The following is a 24,368-nucleotide window of genomic DNA, read 5'->3' as shown; positions in this document are numbered from 1 at the left end:
GCACAGGTTGCTCAGACTTGACGTTCCGAACGGAAGTCACAAACAGCGTTTCATTGTTCCCTCTTATTTATATCGTGCATCAAATACACAAATAAACAACAAAATGCAGTTGTCATGTGTCTTTTAGCTTATCAATAAATTAATTGAAATTTATTGTACATTCAGTTACACTCATGATTTTCCTTCTATCCTACCTTCTATCCATTAAAGGTAAGTTTGTGGTACTTAATTTCTTGACATAAGACCTAAATTCAAGAAAAACAAGTAAAAAAGAAGTGCCCTGATAAAAACTAATAAACTATCACCCAAAAAAATTAGTGGTGTTTGATAACTGATTTCAGTTATTTGAGCCCCTGATGTATAAAAAAAAATCTGCATATATCTTTGATAGCTTGAATGTGGCATAACAGACAGTTTTATGATATGCCACACCCAACTACTTCCATCATCATCTTTATTATTATTGTTTAGGGTGTGGTAGGCTAAAAGGCAACAAATTAAATGCAGGAGTTTCAAACATGATCCTACAACCTAGGACTAAACTGACTAGACAAAACTTGCATTTTAGGCTTAATGACTATTAGTCTGTTTTGCATTTTAATGATTGCAAATAATGGTGAAGCATTTCAAAACACTTTAAATGTATACTATGACAATGGCATGTCTACTAACACTGGCACTATGAGAGGCTGTTTATGAAAATATCCTATGTAAATTAGTTCATAAAAAGACAATTTATTACAATTTTATTCTCAATTTCATATCTGTAAAGTCATTATAATGCCAAAATAAACCCTTTTACAAAAGCAAATATACAAGAGCCTCCAAAGAAAAAACAAGCCAAGTTTATTTTACAGTGAAACAAGCAACTGCAATTTCATAGCAACAAGACCATTTAACTTCAAACTAATTTAATAACAAACCAACTTTTGCCAAACTTTTATTCAGTATCCTTTAAAAGTTCTCATACTAATGTCTTTTCATTACTAGATGTGGTGTTGCCTTATTAAGGTTGTGAGCTGTACATAATAAATTTGACTAAAAATATAGTTTAGTACAAAATCACAAGATTCAACATGAATAAGCGCACTAGTTTCCTCAGATCTTTAAAAAGTACATCCTCCTCAGTAAACCTACAATCTTGAGAAAATATCACATTAGTAGAAGTAAGAGGGGGGGATTTACTTTGAAAACAGAACATATGACACAATAGCCAACTCAAAATAATCTCCTGTTCTCTTTTCATCTTAGTCCATTTCTGTTTAAAAAAAACTGTATGAGCAGTATGCAGCTGTAAGGTTTACAGCCCTAAAAGTGTCCTATCCATGCAGATCCAACCAACTGTGATGGGTTTGAGAAAAAAAAAGTGGACAGCTAAAATTTACTTAGGGAAAAAACAACAAGAAAACCCACTTAGTTATTTATTTCTTCTTTTTCTTCTTCTTCGGAGGCCCTTGATCTGAATCGCTGCTGCTTCCTGAGTCTGAGCTGTCTGAGGACGAAGAGGAGGAGGAGGAAGAGGGAGATGAGGAAGAGCTGTCATCGTCGCTGTCACTGCTGCTGTCGCTGTCATCTGAAGAGGAGCTGGAGGAGTCGCTGCTGTCTGACGATGAGTCACTGGAGGAGCCGCCTGAATCACTGCTGCTGTCGCTGGAGTCTTTAGCCCTGAGAGATAAAGAGCACAGCAGACAAACATGAATACAGAAAACAGAGCGGCGCGTATAGTTGTGAAGCCTCTTGCTGTACCTGTTGTAGTCACTGTGGTGTGAAGAAAAGCTGTGCAGGGACTTTGAACCGTTTCTGATCTTAAACATGCTCAGTTTACCTACTTTGGAAGTGAAGTAACATGGTGTTTGCAAGGTTGCAAGTGCTAGTGTGCAAGGTGTTTGATTTGTTGTTTTACATTGGAAGAACGGAGAAAATGGGGCAAACATTATATACACATGTACTCTTTCTCTAATCTGGATGTTGTATTGACCAGTGTAGTCACATCACAGGAAAAGCAATCAGATTAGTTTCACCCACAGGGAGTGACACTTTTAGTGCTAAACCTTCATTGATGTGATGTCTCACACATCACTTCCACACATCACCAGCATCTGATATCTCTTGAACGATGGCATCTGCCCCTCCCACCAACACACAAGCATGGCCTGACACTAAAAAATCCACACAGCAGTAAAGTCCACACTGAACAAATAGGTGTTGTATAAACTGTAATACCAGTTTGGTTACATTATTGTGACATTTTTCCGGTCAACAGCCACAATTCAAAAATGAACCTCTGATAATGCAAGTCAGTGGTTTCCACACTGGAGGCTAGCTGCACACATGACCAGGGGGAAAATGTGGCTGTGGAGTAAAACTGGAGTTAAATAGACCTTTTGTCACAGCAGACATTTAGACTTGGCAAACACAGATGTAGCTAATAACATTATAAATGGTTGCATAGCAATGCAGTCACTGCGGGAACAGAGCCATCGTTAAGATTATTAGTTCCACCTGTGCTTTTCTTACCACAAGTCAAAACGTGTCTGCTGTGAAAAAAAAGACCTACGGATCAGATTCATTCAGGAATGATAAAGAAAAAGATGAATGTGGAAGTTAAGTTGTGCTTAAAAGTATAAGACTCTTTTTAGAAGAGATTTTGAAACGTCACAGGAGGAAAAGCACAGGTGTAATGATGCAATTAATGATGACTCAGTTTTAGGGTATTGTATATCATATTTGTATTGTATATGTTGGCTCACTGTCATGGCTTATTGGGACACATCGTTAACGTTATTACTTCCACCTGTGCTTTTCCTACTACGATAAGTCAAAACATCTGTTGTGAAAAAGGTTTATTGCCAACACCTTAAATATTTAGATGCGGTTAACAACAGTAACCTACCCCTTTCAGAAGAATTAGGCACAACCTAGAAAATTTCAAATGTCTTATAAAATCATTTAAAAGTACCTTTTGAAATATGTACAAACAAGACAGCCACAATATGATTTTTCCGAGCAGGCATTGAAAGAACTACAAGATAAGTGCTTAAGCAGTTTTTAACCAACTGTAGTGGCTCACAGTCGTCAAGAGTCTCCACTAGAGGGAACTGTTAAGTCCCATTTCTGTCCACAATGTTCAGATGGACGACAACATTTAGAGCTTTGGACCGAGAGTGGGGCTTAATGCTGGAAAAGTCAACTTCCATCTATAAACAAAGGAGGGGTCCTACCACACAACTTGACCACAGAGCCATCCTGACATCCTACGACAACAATTCTCACATGACTTTCATGTGACTCCAACAACTCACATGAGACCTTATCGACTCTCGTGTGACTATGCGTGCATGACCCAAAAAAATTGAAATGCCAAGGGAATTTCAAACTAGACACTATAACTGAAGAAGCCTCTTGTATGAGTGGTATAACATTTTCAGGACCAAAACAATCTGCTGTAGGTGCTTCCAAAGAAAAGTCTAATGCTCCTGGTAATAAGAAAAGAAATGTACAAGCCTTCATGTATCACTGTGTGTAAGTACTACTACTTACTTGCTAATAAAAATATGTAAATAAATGTTTTATCTATATTAAAACATTGTACAATGTTAAAATGTTTTGGAATGACTGAAATTGTACTATAAAACCTACAATGTACTTTCATCAAAAAATGTAAATGAGTACAATATGGCTTAGAACTGTTGATCTATTATTTAAGTGTTTTCAAGTATATTGTACATAAATGTGTGAATCTCCAATAACTGTTTCACATCAAAACATATCTTGTGATCACCAAAAACATCAAACATTGTCAAAACATGGTTATTTACTCACTTCTTTTTAATTTTCTTCTCACTGGAGCCTTCACTTCCAGGTCTGTAAAGAGAAGAAAAAGCAACCGTTTTACTGACACTTACTTAAAATAAGCTGAGCTTGAATTGGGCCTATACTCAAAAGAAATAAAGTAGGAATATGTGTTATAATTACGACAGATCAGTCTTTTGGAGTGTAAAAACACATTGTTTCAAGTGTACGCTGAACATCCTAATAGCTTGTCCTTCGCTATGTATGGTGTTATACTGACATGCAACTTTCACTTTGCCTTAAAGACATTATGACAAGGTGCTATATCTGATCATTAAAACCAATTAACAATGTGCAATATACTTCACTGGTAACTATGACTGAGTGGACCTTGCTTTGCACTTCATATACTCCATAACGCAGTTTGCAACAAAACAAAAGGCTGATGTATCATTATTTAATTTGTTTTAATCGTTATGTTTTATGTTTATCTGTGTCTGAAAATAATCAGCTTACATAAAGATAAGCCTAAAGGTTGGTTCATTAATTGGATCAAACCAGACAAAACACACTTTCCCCATGAGAGCTGGTTGTGCACACTGTGTAGACTGCTGATTTAATATAGAGTTGTCTGCAAAAGTTTGGCCTCTGTTTTTTTCTGCAGTGGTTGTTTCTTTAGACTTCACAGACCAACAAAATATGTAATTTGCACAGGGATGCCCAAACTTTTGCATACAACAATAGTGGCACATTTTTCATTCCAGCTCAGGGATCAGCAATAATTATGAAAACTAATTTCAGTCCTTAAAAGTGAAATATTGACAGTTGTTAACAAAGTACATTGTATTTATCAGTATGTCCTCTAGGTGGCGGCAAAAAGCAATAACATTTTCCTCTGCTGGTCGGTCAGTTTTTGTACGATGACAGTTTCACAGTAAAGACTTATTTACTCACACATCCTGTGGTGTGTTTCTGACTACAACAGTGGCTCCATTTAACCTACAGATTAAATTTTCTTCAGCGTGGTTCCGAAAATTATGAGTGTTTTTACTGCTCCCTGGTGCAGTCTCTTACACCATGGCATCTCAGCTTAGTTTGACACCCTTGCTAATCCTCTGACGAGGCAAAGTCTCTGACTAAGACGACAATTTCAAACTATTTCAGTCTGATCGCCCACCTCATTCCAGGCTGAATATCAAAGCAGGTGACTGTAAAGTCAAACAGGTGTGAACACCAGCTTCTCTCTATTCAGAGGTCTCTGATTCAAAACTGTTGGCACACAAAGAAAACAAAAAAAGCCCCTTTGCCTACAAATCACTTGAATAATGCTGCACAGGATGTTCAGAGGAATCTGATGGGCATTTTATGCTGTTCTAAAGTTGTGAACATTAGGTGTGCACAGTTATTATCTTAAACATGTATTTTAGTTGCATAAAACAGAGTCAGCACAGCTCAGCCCTTCTTTCGATAATGGTGAAATGATGGAGACGCCTTACCCAGTGATGCTGAGGGGTTTGTTTTCATTCTCCTTGAGCTTCTTTTTCATCTCAACTGTTCGTGATGGTCTGTGCACATATTTCCGCTTCCCTGTGCATTCGTAGGTCCAGTGTCCCATCTCCAAACACTTCTGGCAACGCACATGTTGTTTGTTCGCCTCTCTATGTGTAATAAAACAGTCAAATCTGAATGGAGTGCCTTCCCTGATGATAAACAATTGGATGCAAATATTTTGAACTCCAATCTAAACACCCCAACCTCCACAAACTCATCTTGTAATTTTCCATCTGCAGGGAAGTTCTAACATGCACTTGGATCAATTAAAACATCAATGTCTGTTATTTTTCTAATGATGTTAGTGTGTGACTTGCTTATTGCTTCTGCTGGTTTCTCTTGTAAGAGACCCTAGATCTGCAGTTCTCCTAATACCCACAGGAGATGGGAGTACTTTCCAAAGTTAGAGAGCTAAATTCCTTTACTCCCAGAGTCTCAATGTACAAGAAAATGTGTCACTTTGATAATTGGAGCCATTGTGTCATGACTAAGAAAACAAACGGATTAAGTTATAGTGTAGAAAATGGTTGAAACCATTTTCCATCGGCAGTATTTTTCATTTGAATATAGAATTGAAAGTATTGTCTAATTTATTTCTTCAGCAACATGGAAAATGTGTTTGCCTACTTTATATAAAATTTTATAAAACCCATCAAAATTATGCAGAACCATCCCAAAATTATCTACAGAACTGCTTGTGTTTTTACCAAGTTTTCCACTGACAACTGACAACTATTTTTGGAGTTATTATTGCTGTAGTAATTTTTTGGAAGGTATGTATCTTTCCTACTGTGGTTAATGAAATTAAATTGTCGATTAGCCTATTTCTTACAGTGCGAATGGAAAAGCGTCCAAAATGTATAGTATAGTAAGTATATTATGGTTAGTGTTAGGGTTAAACTGATACTCTGAATGTCGATATGTTAACAAGATAATAACGATGTATTTTTCCGTATGACCCAGTCCTACAGCCAAACACTAATAAATAGAAGAATATTTTCGTCAATGAAGTAACTTGGACTGAAAAAACCCGCACTGTTACTATAACTTGATATATCTTACACTAATCTCGAATAAACGGAGGTCTGTTCGGTTATTTTGGCATTTAAACACATCAAGCAAGTCCTTAAAGGCTAAACAGGCGTTTGCAGAAAGAAATCGGTCCTAAAGTTAAACAATAATTCAGTTTTGTAGTGAAAGACAGCGGCGCATTTGTGTTCCCATTCAGCCCTGCAGCGTTCGTTATTCACCACATATATCACACACGGAGCTCGACGAGCTCAATGTCAGTGTCATTAGTGTTTAAAAGACTACTGTATTCACGAAATATGAAAACGAAGGAGTTATATTTAGTTAACTACAGAATACTTACGCTTGCCTCCTGGCTATTATTCTATGCATGGGAGTCGCCATGCTGCAGTTTACTTTTTTCTCCTTCGTTGTTAACTGATCAGTGCGTATTTCCGGTAAGTTTAATACATCCAGCGCCCCCTGTCGGTAAATGTGATCTGTGTGTATTTCATCAATAACACAGTATGTCAGTGCAACATTAGGGTCATTCTTTCATAGAACTAAAATGACCTTTGTTTTTTTTAACATATATAATTTAAATTAAAGTCAATCCATACTTTTGGCCATATCAGTCCTAATTAGGTTTTATTCATTTGTCATTACAATGAAAATAAAATCAAATAAGAAATTGAGGATTTTTTTTAAATGAAGTAAATTTTGTTGCTGTAATGTTTGTAAATGAACATCAAAATTATTAATAAATTATCAAACAGTGGATCGTCTTTAAAAAGAAACAAGAAGCTAGTGTTTTCAAGTGATGTCAGTAGGCTATAAGTAAAAGTGAACATATTGATAATGTGGGACAAGACAAATAATATTTGAGTTTTTAAAATCTTTTTCTTGGTTTTATTTCAAGATCTTCACATACTGTTCCAACAGTTGCTGAGGTTGAGCATTTTTCTGTCTTTATCTGTATCACCAACGCAGTGCACACTCCCACCATTCAACTGTCATTACACCCACCCATATTTACTTTTTGTCAGAGCTGCATGTACATATAATCTTCTATCCTTTTTTTCATGGATATTTAAACAGTATTTTATTGCCACCGACAAAACAAGTTCATTCCTTATTTTGTAAGCACAAAATGCATATGAAGTATATGAAGTACTGTTTGTCCTGGTCCTCATTGAAATGGTTCAAAAGCAGCATAAGACATCAGGGAAGATCAGCATCTAGATGCTTTGCTTTGGTGATTTCCCGATTTGCTCTTCTTCTCACAAGACATAAGGTATGAAACAACTCCTCCGCATTTACTTGACACAGATCCTCTGTTAACTTCCATACCCATGAGCTATTTAAAGTGAGCTATCATATCAAACATCTCAAACAAATATGGCCACACCCTTACCAGAACAGGGGTTTCCATTATGTTGCTTCTCTGAGAATAAAAAGTTGACACCATATTCTGTTCAATAATTTGGTGTCCTTGCTTCTGTTTTTGTGCATGTTTTTTAATTCTTCTTGTGTATATTTCTGAGTCTCCACAGTTTCACCTGGAGGCAGCTGCTTAGTTGTTAATTTATACGGCTATATGTATCCAGTCTCATTGTCCTGAAGATAAGTCTTTTCCCTTATTTGGACTCGCTATCTGTCTTTTTTAGGTAAAGGGAGGTCTCCCCTTAGACAGTTGTTCAACTGTACTCTGCACACACAAGCACAATTTTTTCACATGCAGAGACTTTAATTTCTTATACAGATTTATTTTACAGTTTTACCATACAGGTTTACCATAAGGTGCGGTACTAACCTGAGTTGGATTCTGGCATCCCTATGAAAACACATACAGTAGTGTAATTGTATTAAATAAAAGGACTTTCCATTGCAGGGCAAAAAAAGACATTTTATATAGCTTTTTTTTTGACGATTATAGAATATAAAAGATTTATCCATCATACTTTAAAACCTCATTTAGCATATACTGTAAGTACAAAAGTATGCCCCACAGTTGATATTTGTATTCATGTAAATAGTTGCTTCTTAATGTTTTTTACCTGAACAAACAATCTGTTGCTCTTTTTGCTGTTTTGCTGACATATACTTTACATTAATAGACACTAAATGTTTGTATACTGCTTATAAATAAAGTCTTATGGGGGTTTAAAGGTGTAACTGTCAGTCACATTTTGGTTTATCTTACAAATGTAAAGCAGCATAATAATATGATGGACAGGCATAGGCATGCTCGCTTCAGTCCTATACATTGTATTGTATTATATTGTATTTTCATATTTTGTATTTGCATGTGAAGGTCCATGTGCTGGATAGTATGTGTTTTTAGGTTTTCTTTTTTCCTAGATACACATAGCGTATTGTATGATGTTTTATATAAGGAATCTAATAAAAGCAATTACTCTACATAATAAATTATGATTATTATTAGTTTGGAAAAATATATCAACCACGATTGCAATGAATATATTGTCAAAACGAATGTGTGGCTTTGGTTCGCTCTGTCAGTGGTAGGCTTTTAACATATGACTTCATACTTTCAACACCTAGTCTATTTGTGTTTTATTACAGTTGATCCCAGGCAAAATTATATTAAACAGCGGTGGAATTCTTTACACGGTGTCCTTTCAGCGTAAATCTTAAGCCCAAAAATGATTTCGAAATGTTTAGAAATCAGGATATTTCACCTGAAATCTCGAGTAATGGCGAACAGTCTCTCACATGGTTATAGAAAGGTCCAGATATATCTAGAACTCCGTAATTCTCGCGATGACTCCCGGCGAGAATTGAGTAAGACCACCTTGCTGCTGCAGCCTGCCAGCACAGATCAGAGACACCGGTAATAGTCAGCGGCGTGGATTATGACTAGAAGTAGCCCTACTTAACACAGCGAAAAAGAACTTACTACTCCACCTGACTTGACACCCTCTTAAAGCTGTAGCTTTACATTTGTTTTATTTTTATAAGTCATACTGTAGATACTGCTAACGCTAGAAGACAGACGTATCGCAGAAGATGTCAGTGGTGGGATTTGACTTGGGCTTTCAAAGCTGCTATGTAGCTGTAGCCCGAGCCGGAGGGATCGAGACAGTCGCTAACGAGTACAGCGACAGATGCACACCGTAAGTACATAAAATGCAGATATTTATTATTGGAGTTGCGAGGGAACAACTGTAGGAAAGGGAGGTGTTATTTTCTAACGTTTGTTGTCTCGCCGGTGTTAGGGTAATGCACGTGAATGCAGTTTTACTCACTAGCTACTGTTAGCGCAACTTGCGTACTGTGTTGGCTTATTAATGTGAATTTTAGTGTAAGTAAATTAAGAAAACATTTGTTAATATTACAGTGGCGAATGAGAAACCACGTAGAATTCATCTTTAACACACACAGCTCGTTTACCTATCAGCTAGCTAGTTAGCTAAGCTTAGTTTCAACTAACGTTACAGTACGGTTTGAAAACGAGCATTAGTCACCCGGTGAACACGAGCGGGCGGTGTTTCCCTCCCACCACCGCTATGGTTACTGTTGTTCAGCTCTTGAAGACGAAAGCTCCGTCCAAACGGTGTGCCTCGTGTGGCAAAGAGTGCGTCTTGCCTTACGTGCTCGATGACAACAGCAGCCAATCGGTTGGAACATTCTGGCAATTTTTGTAGTCCCTTTAAGAGTTTAGTTACTTGTCCTGAAGACATACTGTTTATATTCATTTATATTGAATTGACTTGTATTAAAAAAAGAGTATGTTTCAAGAATGTTATCATTAAAGTGTTTTTTAATATTGACTCAAGTTCACCTTATACGATGATACGGCACGCTTTGTACACATAGTAGTTATGGGTCCTGTCAATATATCTTATGAAAAATTATCTTAATGAATTTCAAGGGGTCTTTTGATAGGATATCAAGGAAACCACCCCTTCACGAATATTTCTCATAAAGATACGTTGATTTATATCGTGCGATATTTTGTTTTTTCCTTGATTTTTGTTTTCATTACAGGTTTTGAAGATCAACTCAGGCCTTATAATAAGAAGTGTGACATTCATTGTTTCAGATTAGTATTTGTAAACTAATTTCAAATAAAAATGTGAATAGCAAAGAATGATTCCTCAAACTGGTGGAAAAAAGAAAACGTCCAGAACATGCAGTTTGATATAGTTTTAATACTGTACATACAGTAAATAATATTTTGAATTTAGTTAAAACTGCCATTAAAACTTCTTTAAAGGTCTTGTCTAGAATTATCTGATGCACATACACTGGTAAAGTTTTGATAAAATAGAGAGGATAAATTAGAAACATTAGCGAATAAGATGATACCTTCTTGAGGATTTTTAGTATGGTGACTCCGTGTGATGACGTGTTTGGTAATGTCAGTATTTCAGAGTTGGGAGAAATCATGTCAACAGAGACTGTAACGTGAAATTATGATCTTAAATTGAAACCAACATTTATGATAGTGAGGGTAAAGGAATTTAAGGTTTAAGGAGCCGAAAACACCACATCATACAACTTACTACTCTGTTCTTGGGTGAAGTTGTTGCCCAACGCAAGTCAATCGCTTCAGAGACTTGATGCATTGACCCGTCGTTGACATCACCAACTGCACTTGTGTGTTGACATCAACTGTAGCTCTGAGTATGACGATTATTAAAGGCATGTTTAGACCACAGCCCGCTGGGATACAAGTGGACTGACCACTTCACTTCAGACTGTGTTTATATAGTATTGAGTGAACTGTGATAGATGAATCTTAACAAGCCTGTGTGCAGCCACAATGTTGTACTTCATCCATTTGGTAAAAAAAAAAGAAAAGGAGAGTTGATATTTTTCTACATTGTGAAAGATTTCACATTTACATTTGCTACTTGTAAGCAAATATCTTAATAAAGTTGAAACCTTGATCATAGTTCACGTTTTATTTTACTTTTATGCAAACCAAAACAAACTGCTAGTGTTGTTACTGCTCACATGGTCTGTCAAGTTTTATGTGGGTTGGGCTCTGAAATGTCATGATATATGTAGACATGAGAATTAACCATGTAACAACTAAACTGGGGAGCAAATCTGTCTGTATTTGGGGTGTATTTACAAATAGATCCATGATTAAAAGAAAGAGCTTAGGGTGCTTGTTCATATTAACATGCCAGGGTGTAGCTTAAAATTTTGTTTTGGTGTCTTCCAGGTCATTTGTATCATTTGGACCACGAAATCGATCTATAGGAGCAGCTGCAAAGAGCCAGGTAAAATCAGTCCCGTCACTCTGACATTGTCCTGAGTTCTCTGCATTTAAAATGCAAACATTGGAAACTGCATCAGGGTTAATGCTCATTATTGTAACTTAATTTTCTTTCATTTTCTCCACTTTTGCTTCGTTCAACATGTCCAGGTGGTGACCAACTGTAAGAACACAGTGCAGGGCTTCAAGCGATTCCATGGCAGGATGTTCTCAGACCCCTACATCCAGTCAGCCAAGTCTAACTTGGTGTATGATCTGGCACAGATGCCCTCTGGATCCACTGGTATTAAAGTAAGATTCAGAATATAATGGTGCTCCTTCTGTATTGGAGACTATATAGATAACCATAAACAGCACAAGAAAAAGTTGCAGTCTTTTATAGCAGATTGTTAAAGTAAGACTTAATAACCAGGGTGTTGTTCTGAATTTATTGGCGGTACTGTACACTGAACTAGGCCAATCCAAAATAAAAAAAGGGACATTTATAAGAAATCTAGCAGAGAGAAAGCATAAATCACAATAGCGCATTCCTGACCATATTGCTTTATCCAGTATTACCTACTGTGAAAGCAGTGCCTCACATAATGCTCTTTCCTCTGAATCATAACTGTTCTACTTTATCTTTCCATTCTAGCCAGTCCTCTATGCTAAAAGCAGCCTCTCCTACCTCTTTCTTAAGTAGTTATATTTGTTTTTCTGGCATTTTGTCTCTTATGACAATATTCTGTGGTAAAAAATGATCATTGCATTATCTGAACCTTGCACTTAGCTGAATGCGTAAACATGAAAAAATTACTAATTTCTGGTGTCATCAGGTAGCTAGTGTAACATCCAAAACATACCCAAAGTTCTTGTAAGGATGCAAATGACAGTGCTTGGCTTTCTCACTGCAAACAGATAGCACGGCATGTTGTTCTGTCCCTGTGGACATAATGTGAGTTCTCAGGACAAATAAAAGTAGAGTAAATGTCAAATCAAAGGCGACTACATCAACCTGATGTTGCCCCCAAAATCACTCCTAGCATTAAGAATATTCAGCTTATACTTTTACATATTTTATTACATTTACATATTTTTCTTTCCTAGCTGTTAGAGAATGAACCATCTTGTTTTGTGACTGCTCTATCTGTTAAGATGCTTTAAAAGAAACTGGAAGCCGTATTTAATCATGTTTTAATGCATTACCTGTTTTTTTGTTGTCATTTAAATCAATTTATACATCTGTGTGGAAGTATGTTTGCTCTTTCACATTTCATATTCTATCAGCTTATTAAATGATATGTTTCGAGAGTAATCATCTTCCTAATTCTCGTCAACTCCAGGTGATGTACATGGAGGAGGAGAAAGTGTTCAGCATTGAGCAGGTCACCGGCATGCTGCTGACCAAACTGAAGGAGACTGCGGAAAGTGCACTGAAGAAACCGGTTGCAGACTGTGTCATCTCTGTAAGCATACCTGCAGACAACTGCGACCATTTCATGGCTTTAGCAGGGTGTTTGAAAATCCATAAGACCTCTGAAATAAATTTGTCAGATGCTGCGCATTAATTTTCTTGTGAAAATCTGTCTGCTTATCCAGGTCAAACAGGATGTTTTGTAGGCTTATTTTTGGGGCAACATATCTTACCTGATTGCCTTTTAAATGTCTAAGCAGGTGTTAATTTACTTGTTGGATCCGTATGCACAGCTTATTTAAAGATACGACATTGCACTAACAAGAGACCTATGACTCACTTTACGTACTGCACTTTATGCCATTCTATGTACTTAAATGGAGTACTGCATTGCATTTACATCCTGCTATTAATGTCATCCTCTTGCATTTTCAAACACTTTGGGTTAAAAAAAAAATGGGCAGAGAAAGCTGCCTCCAAAGTGTATAAATGTATTACCACCTGTTCATGTGACATGTTGAGCTCTAAGCACTTAACCAGATGTCTTGTCTCAAAGCTTTATTTCCTCTCTTGCACCTTGTTGGTGAAGAGTGGGAAGTGTGCGTTTCTTGCTGTGCTCAGTACATGAAATCACCAACAGCATCTGTTATGTAATGTTACAGATCTCATAGAGTGAGGCTGTTACTTTCACTGGGCCTAAATCTACAGTTTACATCAGCCCTAGCGATGGATAACATGTTATTATTACTGTGGCCAATAGTTAAATTTAGTCCTTGAGCTTTTCCACAAGGAGATGTTTTGTTTTGGCACCCGGCGTAACCAACACGGTAATATTATCCAGACATCTTGTGATGCAGGCGATTCATGGATCGTTAGTGTTAAAAGTGATCATTCACATAGAAGAAATAAAGGCTATGTTATAACTTTCGGACACATTTCGTATGTTATTAGTGCATTACGGTAATACCATGTGCATACATTTTTCTATTATTGGTGGTTCCAGTCAAATCCTTCATTCTGAGACTGGCAACGTTTCTTCACTCACTGACACTCTTTAATCCTTTGTATTAATGCTGTTTTGTTTTTTTTTCCCCTCTCCCAGGTCCCAAGCTACTTCACTGATGCAGAGCGGAGGTCTGTCATGGATGCAGCTCAGATCGCAGGCCTCAACTGTCTACGACTAATGAATGAGACCACTGCAGGTACATGGAAACACAGTAAACTATATGCAGAACAGGCACCATCTGAATCATTTTTGTCTAGTTATCCATTGCTGGTCTTTTTAACCACGTATGGTAATTATGACACTGCTGTGAGATAACATCTAGATGCTATTTTGTGTGAGATATGTTTTCATCTCCTGGAACAAGCCACTCTATTAAACAAGCTATGAAAAAGTATTGAGTTGTCAAGTGTATGGCCAAATGCAGTCTGTAAATGATTGCTGAGTAAAAGTTTGAACCATGCTCAAGCTGTAAATTCATGTACATATCACATTGGTGCTACAGCATATTTTCATAAAGGTTCAGAAAATCTAATCCATGTTTTAGTTACAGTGACACAGATGGATGTCATGCAGCTAGACCTAAATTTTATTCATTTGTATTTATTCCCATTCTGATGTGACACTTGTGTGTAGGTCAGACGTAGTTGAGCGCAGTACACTTGAAATGCAGCATGCTAACTGGTATACTGGTACATACAGTGGTCAGAACAAACTAACGCCATATTATGCCTGTTTGTTGCAGTGACTCTGGCATATGGCATCTACAAGCAGGACCTGCCAGCTCCAGAAGAGAAGCCCAGGATAGTGGTGTTTGTGGATCTGGGCCACTCCGGTTACCAGGTGTCAGTTTGTGCCTTCAACAAGGGAAAGCTTAAGGTGAGTAATGAATAATTTGTGCCTATTTTGAAAAACAACACTGAAGGGGAAAAGGTTTTTAGGGCAGGTTATGACACCACAGCATACTCTAGGTTCTTCTCGGGTTTGGCAAAAAGTTGGTCATTCTTTTTTCCTTATGTGGGCACAGATAAACAGAATGGTGAACAGTGCTGTGTAGCAATGATTTTTAATCACTTGTTCATGGTTATGTTTAAATGCATCTATTATAATATAATCAATATATGATATAGTACAGTATAAGTATTTATCGAGGTATTTATCCATTGGTTTAATAATTTAGCCCTTTTCTCCCTCCACCTCCAGCTCCTGGCTACAGCGTTTGATTCAGAGCTCGGCGGGAAGGACTTTGACAACATCCTGGTCAACCACTTCTGCGAGGAGTTTGGAAAGAAGTACAAGCTGGACGTCAAGTCGAAGCCCCGGGCGCTGGTGCGGCTCTACCAAGAGAGTGAGAAGCTCAAGAAGCTGATGAGTGCAAACTCCTCCGACCTGCCTCTCAACATCGAATGCTTCATGAACGACATTGACGTTTCCGGCAAACTTAACAGGTGAGCTGCAAAGTTACTTTAATTAAGAGGACAAAACCTGCTATGCAACAGCAGGTATAACCAACATGTTAAATGAGGGCTTGAGAAACACTATATTTGGATTTGTTTGTTGCTTTATATTAACAAGTGAAAATAAATAAAAAATTGTGAAACAAAAATAGAAATTGTTTGTAGATGTACACGGAATCCATTTGCCCGTCACATCGTTACTTTCTCTGCACATGTGGGTTTCTCCTGAGTATGTGTGAGTCTGTATCTATTAATAATCTATGACCATGTGTCCCCAGAGGTCAGTTTGAGGAGATGTGTGCGGGGCTGCTGGCCAAAGTAGAGGGTCCCCTGCGCAGCGTCATGGAACAAGCCAGTGAGTACATATTACTTAAATAGCAGCTGGACTATCCCCGTAAGCACATGGCACACTCGCATAGACATGGTTCAGTCATGTGCTTTGCTGAGACAGCCCTTCCCTCCGGACACTGGCGACATGCCTGCCTCCCTCTAATCCTTCCTTACTTCCTCTATGTCTTGCTCTTGCTTGTCCATTCTAAAAGTTTGCTGTTTTCACTAGGTACTACAATGTCACATGAGCTTCTTTCATTCAGACTACAGTACTGTTCACACACTGAGCACTTTGTCATTGTATTTAATGGGAGAGTTTTGGAAAGTGAAGCTGTGACTGTCTAAACTCAATAAGCCTGTTTTTGTATCGTTCTTACCACCTGCTTCCTGTACCCAGAACTGAAAAAGGAAGATGTCTATGCAGTGGAGATTGTCGGCGGTGCCTCCAGAATCCCCGCCATCAAGGAGAGAATTAGCAAATTCTTTGGCAAAGAGCTGAGCACCACTCTGAACGCAGACGAGGCTGTGGCCAGAGGCTGTGCCCTGCAGGTACAGCTCACCTGTCCTCACCCAACACTTTGGTCCTGTTAACGACTCACGCAGGAAACTCACCTTCTGGTAGCTTAGATAAGAGAGTAGAAGAAAGATCACACACATTCAATTTAATTTAATTTTTCACTGTTGGTCAGAATAAGATAGCAGCTTCAAGACAGAACCTTGAGCTTTGGTAACTTGTATTTTGTATTTTTCTTTCTCTTCTCCTCAGTGTGCTATCTTGTCACCAGCATTCAAAGTCAGAGAGTTCTCCATTACAGATGTTGTCCCCTACTCTATCTCCCTAAAATGGAATTCAGCCGCAGAAGAAGGACTGAGGTACGATCTCTGTCGGTGTCACATGAGGACATCTAATGAGGAAATGCAGTTAGGACTTTGCTTAAATTCATGTTTGGATCACACAGAGAAAATGGGGAAACTGAGGCTTAAATGCTGCTTTACTGTATATATGAATATCGGTGGACTTGGGGGCTTTAATATAGTAAGTGTTATACTGTCAATTAGCTTCTTCAAGCAGAATAATTTGTTGTAATGTGTTTTGACCAACTGTATATTAAATAATCTCTAATATTCTCTAATCTAATCTATAATATTGAAATATGATTTAACGTAATTTATAAACCGCCCTGAAGTCTGCAGACATGAGAAAATTATTTTGTTAAGGCCACACCTGCTCTCACTGTGTGATCAGATGTTTATCCTTACCTGCAGGATTTTCTGCCACACCTGCCCACACCCACAGTCCATTTGTACCACACAAACCCACTATCTGAAGCCTCTGCCAGTTCCATTCTCAGTTTACCAAATCATTTGTAAATCCTGACTGCTAACCAACTCTGGTTAAATAAATGGTTTGTGAGCCTCAAAGTGACTTCAGATATGTTTCATAAGCTATTACTAAAAAAACCTCTAGTATCAATTGCTGCAAATGGACCTATGAGCCAGCCCACCCCATGTATACCACAGTGACATTTTCCACATTGATACAAATCCTTGATCTAAATTGCAAGATTCTGTTTATGAAACTTAACTTGTCTCACTGACCTCTTCCTGTTGTGTTCTCACAGTGATTGTGAAGTTTTCCCAAAGAACCATGCAGCTCCCTTCTCCAAAGTTTTGACCTTCTACCGGAAAGAGCCCTTCACCCTTGATGCTTACTACAACAACCCCAAGGAGCTGCCCTACCCCAGCGACGCTATAGGTACTGCAATTTCAACTTCATTACTTGTAAGAGAAATGTGGTCAGAATGAATAAGGGCATCAAGTATGGAAAAAAAAGTCCTTTTTTATTTAATTTGGTATTTAAAATGAAAAATCAGTAGAGATATAACTAAGAATAGCTTCTGGAAATGTTTTGTTTTTATTTATTTATTATTTAATTTAATCTGCAGTTTGTAAGACAAACCATCCAAAGAGTGCCAGTTATAAGTAACTTATGGACAGTTAATTTTTAACTTTGACATATGCCCCTGCTCCATGCTACATTTGTTAGCTCCTACTTTTGAGTGGTTGCAGTTAGTTCTGCAGAAAGAGTGATGCCAGCCTTGGTAGTATGTGAAGTAATCAACCAACTTTAATCATCTCTTAGTCACAAGATGTTTGATAACATGCTAATGATTCCTACAACGTGTTCAGCGTAGCTTCTTGCACATGTTTGCTATTTTTATTTTTGTATTTGTACTTGTGCACCCTTCCTCGTTGACATAATCGCAAGTATTCTCACTCGTTCTAACCTTTCACCCTTTCCCTCACCTTGCAGGCCAGTTCCTGATCCAGAATGTGGTTCCTCAGGCGTCTGGGGAGAGTGCAAAGGTCAAGGTTAAAGTTCGGGTTAATGTTCATGGTGTGTTCAGTGTATCAAGCGCGTCGCTGGTAGAAGTCGTAAAAACAGCTGAGGGGGAGGAGCCGATGGAGACAGAACAGACAGCGAAAGAAGAGGAGGTGTGTACTGTGTATTTTGCACTGGGTGTATGATACAGTGCGTGTGTCTGTGTGTCTGTGTGAGAAAGAGACAGGACTTACTCCTGGCTTGTTGTATGCTGTTTGCTTTGTTTGCACATCAGAGATCACTTTTCACACAGTATTTCAGTCTGACCACACCTTGGTTTTTAATAGTCAGTCTTGTCATAGCCATGGAATTTAGATTTCTTGCCTTAACAAGCTTAAGACAGCTTCAAGGAGTTGTATTTGATTATCTCTAATACCTCCTTGTAATTTTTAGGTTGTTTGTCATCATCTGTGCAGCAGGGCCAACAACCACATTTGCATTCAATTGCTCTTTTTAATGCGGAATAACTCTTAATCTGATTGAATGCAACTCTAAAAGCCATGAGTATAAACTCATGCGAATTAATGCTGTCGAACACAATACTTCTGCAACAAGTACTACCTGTGAGGGGTTTAAAAAACATAATTGAGACCAAGAGGAGTTTGTGGTGTGATGAAAGGCAGCAAACACAAAAGGCAGACTCTTCAGAATGGAAGGAAACCAACCAAAATGATTTGCACAAACCTATCTATGTTCGAGCTGTCTGAACCCAGAGTTGGATAAAAACAGCCACAAAATGGCAAATTTAATATAATCTATCTACTTCCTTTCTTTTGTTACCTTGTGTCAGAACAAAATGCAGGTGGACCAGGAGGATCAGAAACTTCAGGGCGGAGACAATGGAGACAAGAAATCAGAGACGGAGGAGATGGAGGTAACCTTGTGCAGGCCAATACACTGAAATTTACTCAGTGTTTTTGTGATATTATATATAGCAGGATTACACTGCTTTCTACCTTTGAAAGGAAGTCCACTTGTTGTCAGTGTAAACAAATACGCTCTTACAAAGTGTTACAAAGATGTTATAGTGAAAATTTAGTGTGGCTGCCATTTCAGTGAAAATGGAGAGATAACATCAGTGTCACCAGTGTCATGTGTAGGTTCAACAAACCTGGACAGAATTTTCCAGTGTGTCAGCATTTTTGGTGTTTTATTTAAAATGCTTATTACTAAAGAAGCCAAAGACACACCCCGACATTACGTAAAGTGTTAACATCGCCTAAATGTGCCAGACCCAGAATGTTGTTCGAACAAGTCTTGATGATGTGTTTTTTAGAAACAGGACAATGAAGTCTAAAACAGAATTCTGCCATTGAAAGACACAATAAAACCTAAAAATGATTAAATAAAATGAAATAAAATAAAATTTGAATATTATGCAACAGTGTAAAAAGAACAGAATACATCCAAAAAATAAATTCTAGAAAAGTTAAATCCATGGGAATCTCAAGGCCCTTAAGCTTTTTCAGGTTGAGGACATAGAAACTATGTAAAATACCACTAATGCAGCAGACTAAGCAAATTTTCATCTCTCCTCTTTCAGACAACAACAGAGGACGCCAAGCAGGAGAAGAAGAACGACCAGCCCCCTCAGGCGAAGAAGCCCAAAGTGAAAACGAAGACAGTGGAGCTGCCCATAGAGAACAAGTCGGACTGGCAGCTGTCCAGTGAAGTACTAAATATGTTTGTGGAGAATGAGGTAATGCTCTAAAAATCACCAGGAATGTCTAGCATGCACACAAAGTATTTGTCCAAGCAATGTTCTAGTGAAACTTACTGGTCCTGGTTTTTATTTAGAACAAAAAAGCAAAGACTGTTGGCCATTTTAAAACTTACAATAACTGTGCTTTTTCTAATGATATGATAATGACAGGATTCTCTAAGACCGCTTAAGGTTAAAATCTTGATTTTACACTTAAGTTTACTTTTAGGTGCCATAACATGACTTTAACATTTCATACGGGTTTCAGTTGTTCTTATTCTTATTTTGTATATTCAAAGTAATTTTTTTACATAAAGGTATATATAAAAAAAAAAAAAAAAAAAGATTTTCTAGATATGACTCAAATATTCATATTATTGTTTGTGTGCACTGACCGGCAACAATTTCACTGTGACTCTTCCAGGGTAAGATGATCATGCAGGATAAGCTGGAGAAGGAGAGGAACGATGCAAAGAACTATGTAGAAGAGTACGTGTACGACATGAGAGACAAACTGCACGGAGCCCTGGAGAAGTTTGTGAACGAAGCTGTGAGTATAGATCACTTGAGTCCTCTAGATGGCAATATAACACATGTTAACAAACACTCATCTTCTCTAGAAATGAGCTGTTAGCAACAGATAAACTTCCGATGGGTTTAAACCTAAAATGCAAATATGAAGGATGTATTTCATGTTTTGAAAAATGTGAATTTAATCTAAGCTTTTTTACAACATGTAGGATCGTGATGCGTTCTCATTAAAACTGGAGGACACGGAGAACTGGCTGTATGAAGATGGAGAGGACCAACAGAAACAAGTTTACATTGACAAACTTGCTGAATTGAAGGTAACCAGGAATGCATGCATTGTATGACTGGGGAGTTTATACTACCATTTTAAAGGGTACTTGGAGATTTTAGGAGGACATAATTCAGCTTTGGGAACATGTGGTCAGAGTAACAGGTGGCAGTGACAGTACCAAGGTTACAGGCAGTTATTTATTAATTTTCTAAAGGTTTAAACCTGGCGTTAACTACTTGTAGGGGCTCTATATGTTTATCTACTGTTTTCCTTGTTTATTCCCTTGTTAACAAAAGGAATAATCTTTAGTAATTGATTTGTTTTGAAATTAACTTATTAAAAGATAAAGAACTGAAATAATTCTTGAATACTTTGACTTGTTGGACGACTGGTTGAATAAACACGATGCTCTTTTCTACAGAAAATGGGCCAGCCTATCCACGAGAGATACATGGAAGCTGAGGAGAGGCCAAAAGCCTTTGAGGATCTTGGCAGACAAATCCAGATGTACATGAAGATCATTGAAGCTTACAAGGCAAAGGTAAGCTGGCACAGAGAGCGGGTTTGTTCACTTATTAAAGTGATTGCTTAGTTGGAGTTTGTTGGTGATATATTAGAGCAGCAGCTTTCACTGAATTCATTACTTCAGAGGTCTTGTAGGTGAAATGTATGTATATGAAGCACTAAGATTATTTTAAAGCTATTTTAAGCGATTATAGGCTCGGTTATAATCACTTCCATTTATATCTTCTTCACTCACCGATACGAGCAGTCACAAAACGGGTTTCTTAAATTACCTGGGATTCTCTCAACAGGATGAACAGTACGATCACCTGGATGAGCTGGAGGTGACTCGGGTGGACAAGCAGGTGAACGAAGCCATGGTCTGGATGAACAGCAAAATGAACCAGCAGAACAGTCAGGACCTCACCCTGGATCCAGTGGTAAAAGTTGACGAGATCAAGGCCAAGGCTAAGGTACTGAGAAAGCACACATACACACTAAACGCCAAAAATGTTCAGGTAAATTGTTAAATAGGGGCTTTATTTCTCAACATCATGTTCGAGTTAGCCTTGGAAAACCAGCCTACAGGCCCCACTGTAATCATTGTAGAGTTCAGTAAACATTTTTTTTGGGTTTAGGGGTAATGTAATTCACACCAGTCCCTGTAGATTTGTGAGTAGTCTGGTTTCCTGCAGCCTTAATATCTAACACAGACACGTGAAATTAAAAAGGAGGGGAGAAATGGAAAAAAAGTACCTACTTTTTCAGTGGGACCATGATTGGAGTGTTGCTTTATCTTGTCATGTTTGTACATGAGAATGCAACTATAACAAGTAATCAAGGTAGTGCACGATCATATGATTTTTTTCTAACTTTTTGCAACCTGAGACTGTAACAGTCAGCTTTTCCTCAATGTTGTTTAAAACTTAATACTTCCGTTTCCTCTGGAATCAAAATGATCAATATTGGCTCTCACTTTTTGCTTGCACTGCGTCAGAGGAAATTTGCATAATATTGAGCCTTTCTCAACTTCATAGTGTAGCTGGATGCTTTTTGAATCTGTATGTGTCAATGTACTGTAAGCCCTGCTGCGATTTTGTAGTAGCAGCAAAGAAGTGTGAAATAGTAAAACAAGTCTTCATTGTACAAATTGGCTGTAGAAATTGATGTAGCTTCATTTAAAAGTGATCAAGTGAGCAAAAATGATCTCTGAAATAAACCCTTTTTCTACCGAATTCTTCCTTTTTCCCTCTTCAGGAGCTTTATACAGCCTGCAACCCTGTGGTGTCCAAACCCAAGCCCAAGGTTGAGCCTCCTAAGGAGGAGAAGACAGAGAACGGACCAGTCAATGGACAGGAGGGAACAGAGAGCCAGCCGTGCAACCCAGACAAAGCCACACCTGCAGGGACGGAACAGGAAACAGCAGAGAGCAAGCTCCCTCAAATGGACATTGACTAACTGTTGCAGCTGCTGCCCCTGAGCTTCACCTCCGTCTGTCCTGCTACTCGCCCCGATTCTGTTGTTCTTCTGAGATTGTTATTGATGACACAGTAGCCTCTCTCTCTTGAGGACACAGACAGCAGCATCCCTTATCAGTACTGTTCATCAGTCGGTCTCCTCGGCATGTCATTTCTCGTTTTCTTTGATGAATACAAAAATATTGCATAATATTAATATTGAATGGACTACTTTGACATAAAAGTTGTAAGTGTGGGATGGAAACTGCTTTCTCTGTGTTTCTTTGATGGCCATTATGTTAAAGATTGTTTTTATTCAGCAGCTCCTGAGCACATTTAAGCCAAGAATGTCCGATTTGAAGAACTGAAAGCAAAGTGGTTCTGTAGAGGAAAAGTAGTAATAAACACAGGATTCATGAAAATGTAAAATATTGCAGTATGTCTAAATAAGGTATAGATACAGTGGCACTTGTAAACGAACATGGATTGTTCCAAATTGTACATGACAAATAGTGCATTTTTTTCACTACAAATAATTGTAACTGCTGAATTATTATGTATTTAGTTTAAAAGGAAGGATGGAGTAATTGAGTTTAATTGTACTGTATGTTGAAACTAGATACTACAAGTTACTGTCATGCAGTATTTCATTGTTTGGCTTTTCTCATTCAAAAGCAATGGTCCGTCGGTTGTTCCCTGGTAGCCTTGTATTGTTTTTTTTTCTACTTAACAGTGTGAATGCTGGTCTAACAAATCACCTTCTGGGTGCTGCTGTTGTTGCCACGTCACAAAAAAAAGCAAAAATAAATCTTCTCCAAAAAAAGCATATGATCTCAGAAATGGCTTATTGACAAAGAATAGTAATTTATTGTTAATAGTGAACACAGTGGCTGTCACCTGCCTTCAGATTTTTTGAGCAGATGAATGGAGGTTTCAGTTATTGGTTGGGATTGAATACCCAACAACACCATATAGCTCTGGAAACTGTAGACATTTACTTTTGGGATAGTGCCTTTCACTTGTCATGAAGGACATCTATTAATGACAGCATTGATATGGTAGCTAGTCCTTGCTCTACCCTCCTTGGTAAAGTTGATGGTAAAAATTTTGATTAATTTTTCAAGCAAAAAGAAAAAAGAAAAGAAAGGCACTGGTTCCAATTTCATTGCTGGTTTTCTTAGTCCTCTGTGATAGTAAATGTAATTCAGACAAAACAGTTTAACTATGATGACCTCTACTGTGGAAAGATGAGATATATACATTTCTCACAACTTGATCACTAATGAAGAAAAACATATTAAATGACCAATTCCTCCTACTCCATTAACAGAATATGTATGTCAGTCCTGTACTCATATATTAACTTAAGTTAAAGTTCAAAATTTTATCAGCAAAAGATACTTGAAGATTCATAAGTGTACTAATCATGCAGAATGGCCCCTTTCAATATAAATGCATTATATTTATTGATCATATATTCTGCACCTAAAAACTGAACCTGCAAAGTAACTCCGGCTCCCAAATAAAGTGAAGTAAAAAAGTACATTAGTGGAGTTCAAGTGTATAGTAGAGCAAAATGGAAGTTCTCAAGTTCAGTAGTGTAGTCGTAGTTTCCTTTTTAGCAAAGTTTGAATGAAGGAAGAGAGAAACAGCTACTACAGCTGTAGTACCGGTGTTGCCAGATTGGGCTGTTTTCCGCCCAGTTGAGCTACCTTTTATTGAAATGGACTTATAA

The 24,368-nt window shown here is 37.8% G+C and overlaps 2 protein-coding genes across 3 annotated transcripts; one reads left to right on the top strand and one right to left on the bottom strand.

The window, feature by feature from the left end:
* Positions 1-825: 825 nt before the first annotated feature.
* On the bottom strand, positions 826-9,922 carry zcchc10 (zinc finger CCHC-type containing 10). 2 transcript variants are annotated; one of them, XM_022762381.1, is made up of 4 exons: positions 9,840-9,922; positions 5,289-5,450; positions 3,823-3,864; positions 826-1,665 (listed from the first exon to the last, which is right to left on the bottom strand). In XM_022762381.1, the coding sequence occupies exons 2-4, from the start codon at positions 5,405-5,407 to the stop codon at positions 1,422-1,424; spliced, it is 405 nt and encodes a 134-aa protein (XP_022618102.1). In that variant the 5' UTR covers positions 5,408-5,450; positions 9,840-9,922; the 3' UTR covers positions 826-1,421. The 2 variants fall into 2 exon arrangements, with proteins under 2 accessions (XP_022618102.1, XP_022618101.1); XM_022762380.1 differs by lacking the exon at positions 9,840-9,922 and adding an exon at positions 6,716-6,769.
* Positions 9,199-23,450, top strand: LOC111234347 (heat shock 70 kDa protein 4-like). The gene is made up of 19 exons (XM_022762379.1): positions 9,199-9,488; positions 11,549-11,606; positions 11,753-11,893; positions 12,925-13,047; positions 14,098-14,197; positions 14,744-14,877; positions 15,202-15,446; positions 15,734-15,810; positions 16,183-16,334; positions 16,552-16,658; positions 17,408-17,541; positions 18,100-18,281; positions 18,959-19,042; positions 19,712-19,867; positions 20,295-20,420; positions 20,611-20,718; positions 21,094-21,213; positions 21,488-21,649; positions 22,434-23,450. Exons 1-19 carry the CDS (start codon positions 9,382-9,384, stop codon positions 22,632-22,634), a joined length of 2,517 nt encoding a protein of 838 aa, XP_022618100.1. The 5' UTR covers positions 9,199-9,381; the 3' UTR covers positions 22,635-23,450.
* The last annotated feature ends 918 nt before the right edge of the window (positions 23,451-24,368 follow it).

This window comes from Seriola dumerili, unplaced genomic scaffold, assembly GCF_002260705.1.
Source record: "Seriola dumerili isolate Sdu_G_001 unplaced genomic scaffold, Sdu_1.0 BDQW01000449.1, whole genome shotgun sequence".
In the NCBI taxonomy this organism is placed as follows: domain Eukaryota; kingdom Metazoa; phylum Chordata; class Actinopteri; order Carangiformes; family Carangidae; genus Seriola; species Seriola dumerili.
The sequence above is the reverse complement of the archived record's forward strand: the minus strand, read 5'-3'. Positions and strand labels throughout refer to the sequence as shown.

Excerpts from the sequence above, each read along its gene's own strand:
- LOC111234347 (XM_022762379.1), top strand. The coding sequence starts at position 9,382 with ATGTCAGTGGTGGGATTTGACTTGGGCTTTCAAAGCTGCTATGTAGCT. Across the intron at positions 16,659-17,407 it reads GCCGCAGAAGAAGGACTGAG|TGATTGTGAAGTTTTCCCAA; the intron begins GTACGATCTCTG and ends GTGTTCTCACAG. Across the intron at positions 17,542-18,099 it reads CTACCCCAGCGACGCTATAG|GCCAGTTCCTGATCCAGAAT; the intron begins GTACTGCAATTT and ends CTCACCTTGCAG.
- zcchc10 (XM_022762380.1), bottom strand. The coding sequence starts at position 6,756 with ATGGCGACTCCCATGCATAGAATAATAGCCAGGAGGCAAGC. Across the intron at positions 5,451-6,715 it reads ATAATAGCCAGGAGGCAAGC|AGAGGCGAACAAACAACATG; the intron begins GTAAGTATTCTG and ends TATTACACATAG. Across the intron at positions 1,666-3,822 it reads GAGAAGAAAATTAAAAAGAA|GGCTAAAGACTCCAGCGACA; the intron begins GTGAGTAAATAA and ends TTTATCTCTCAG.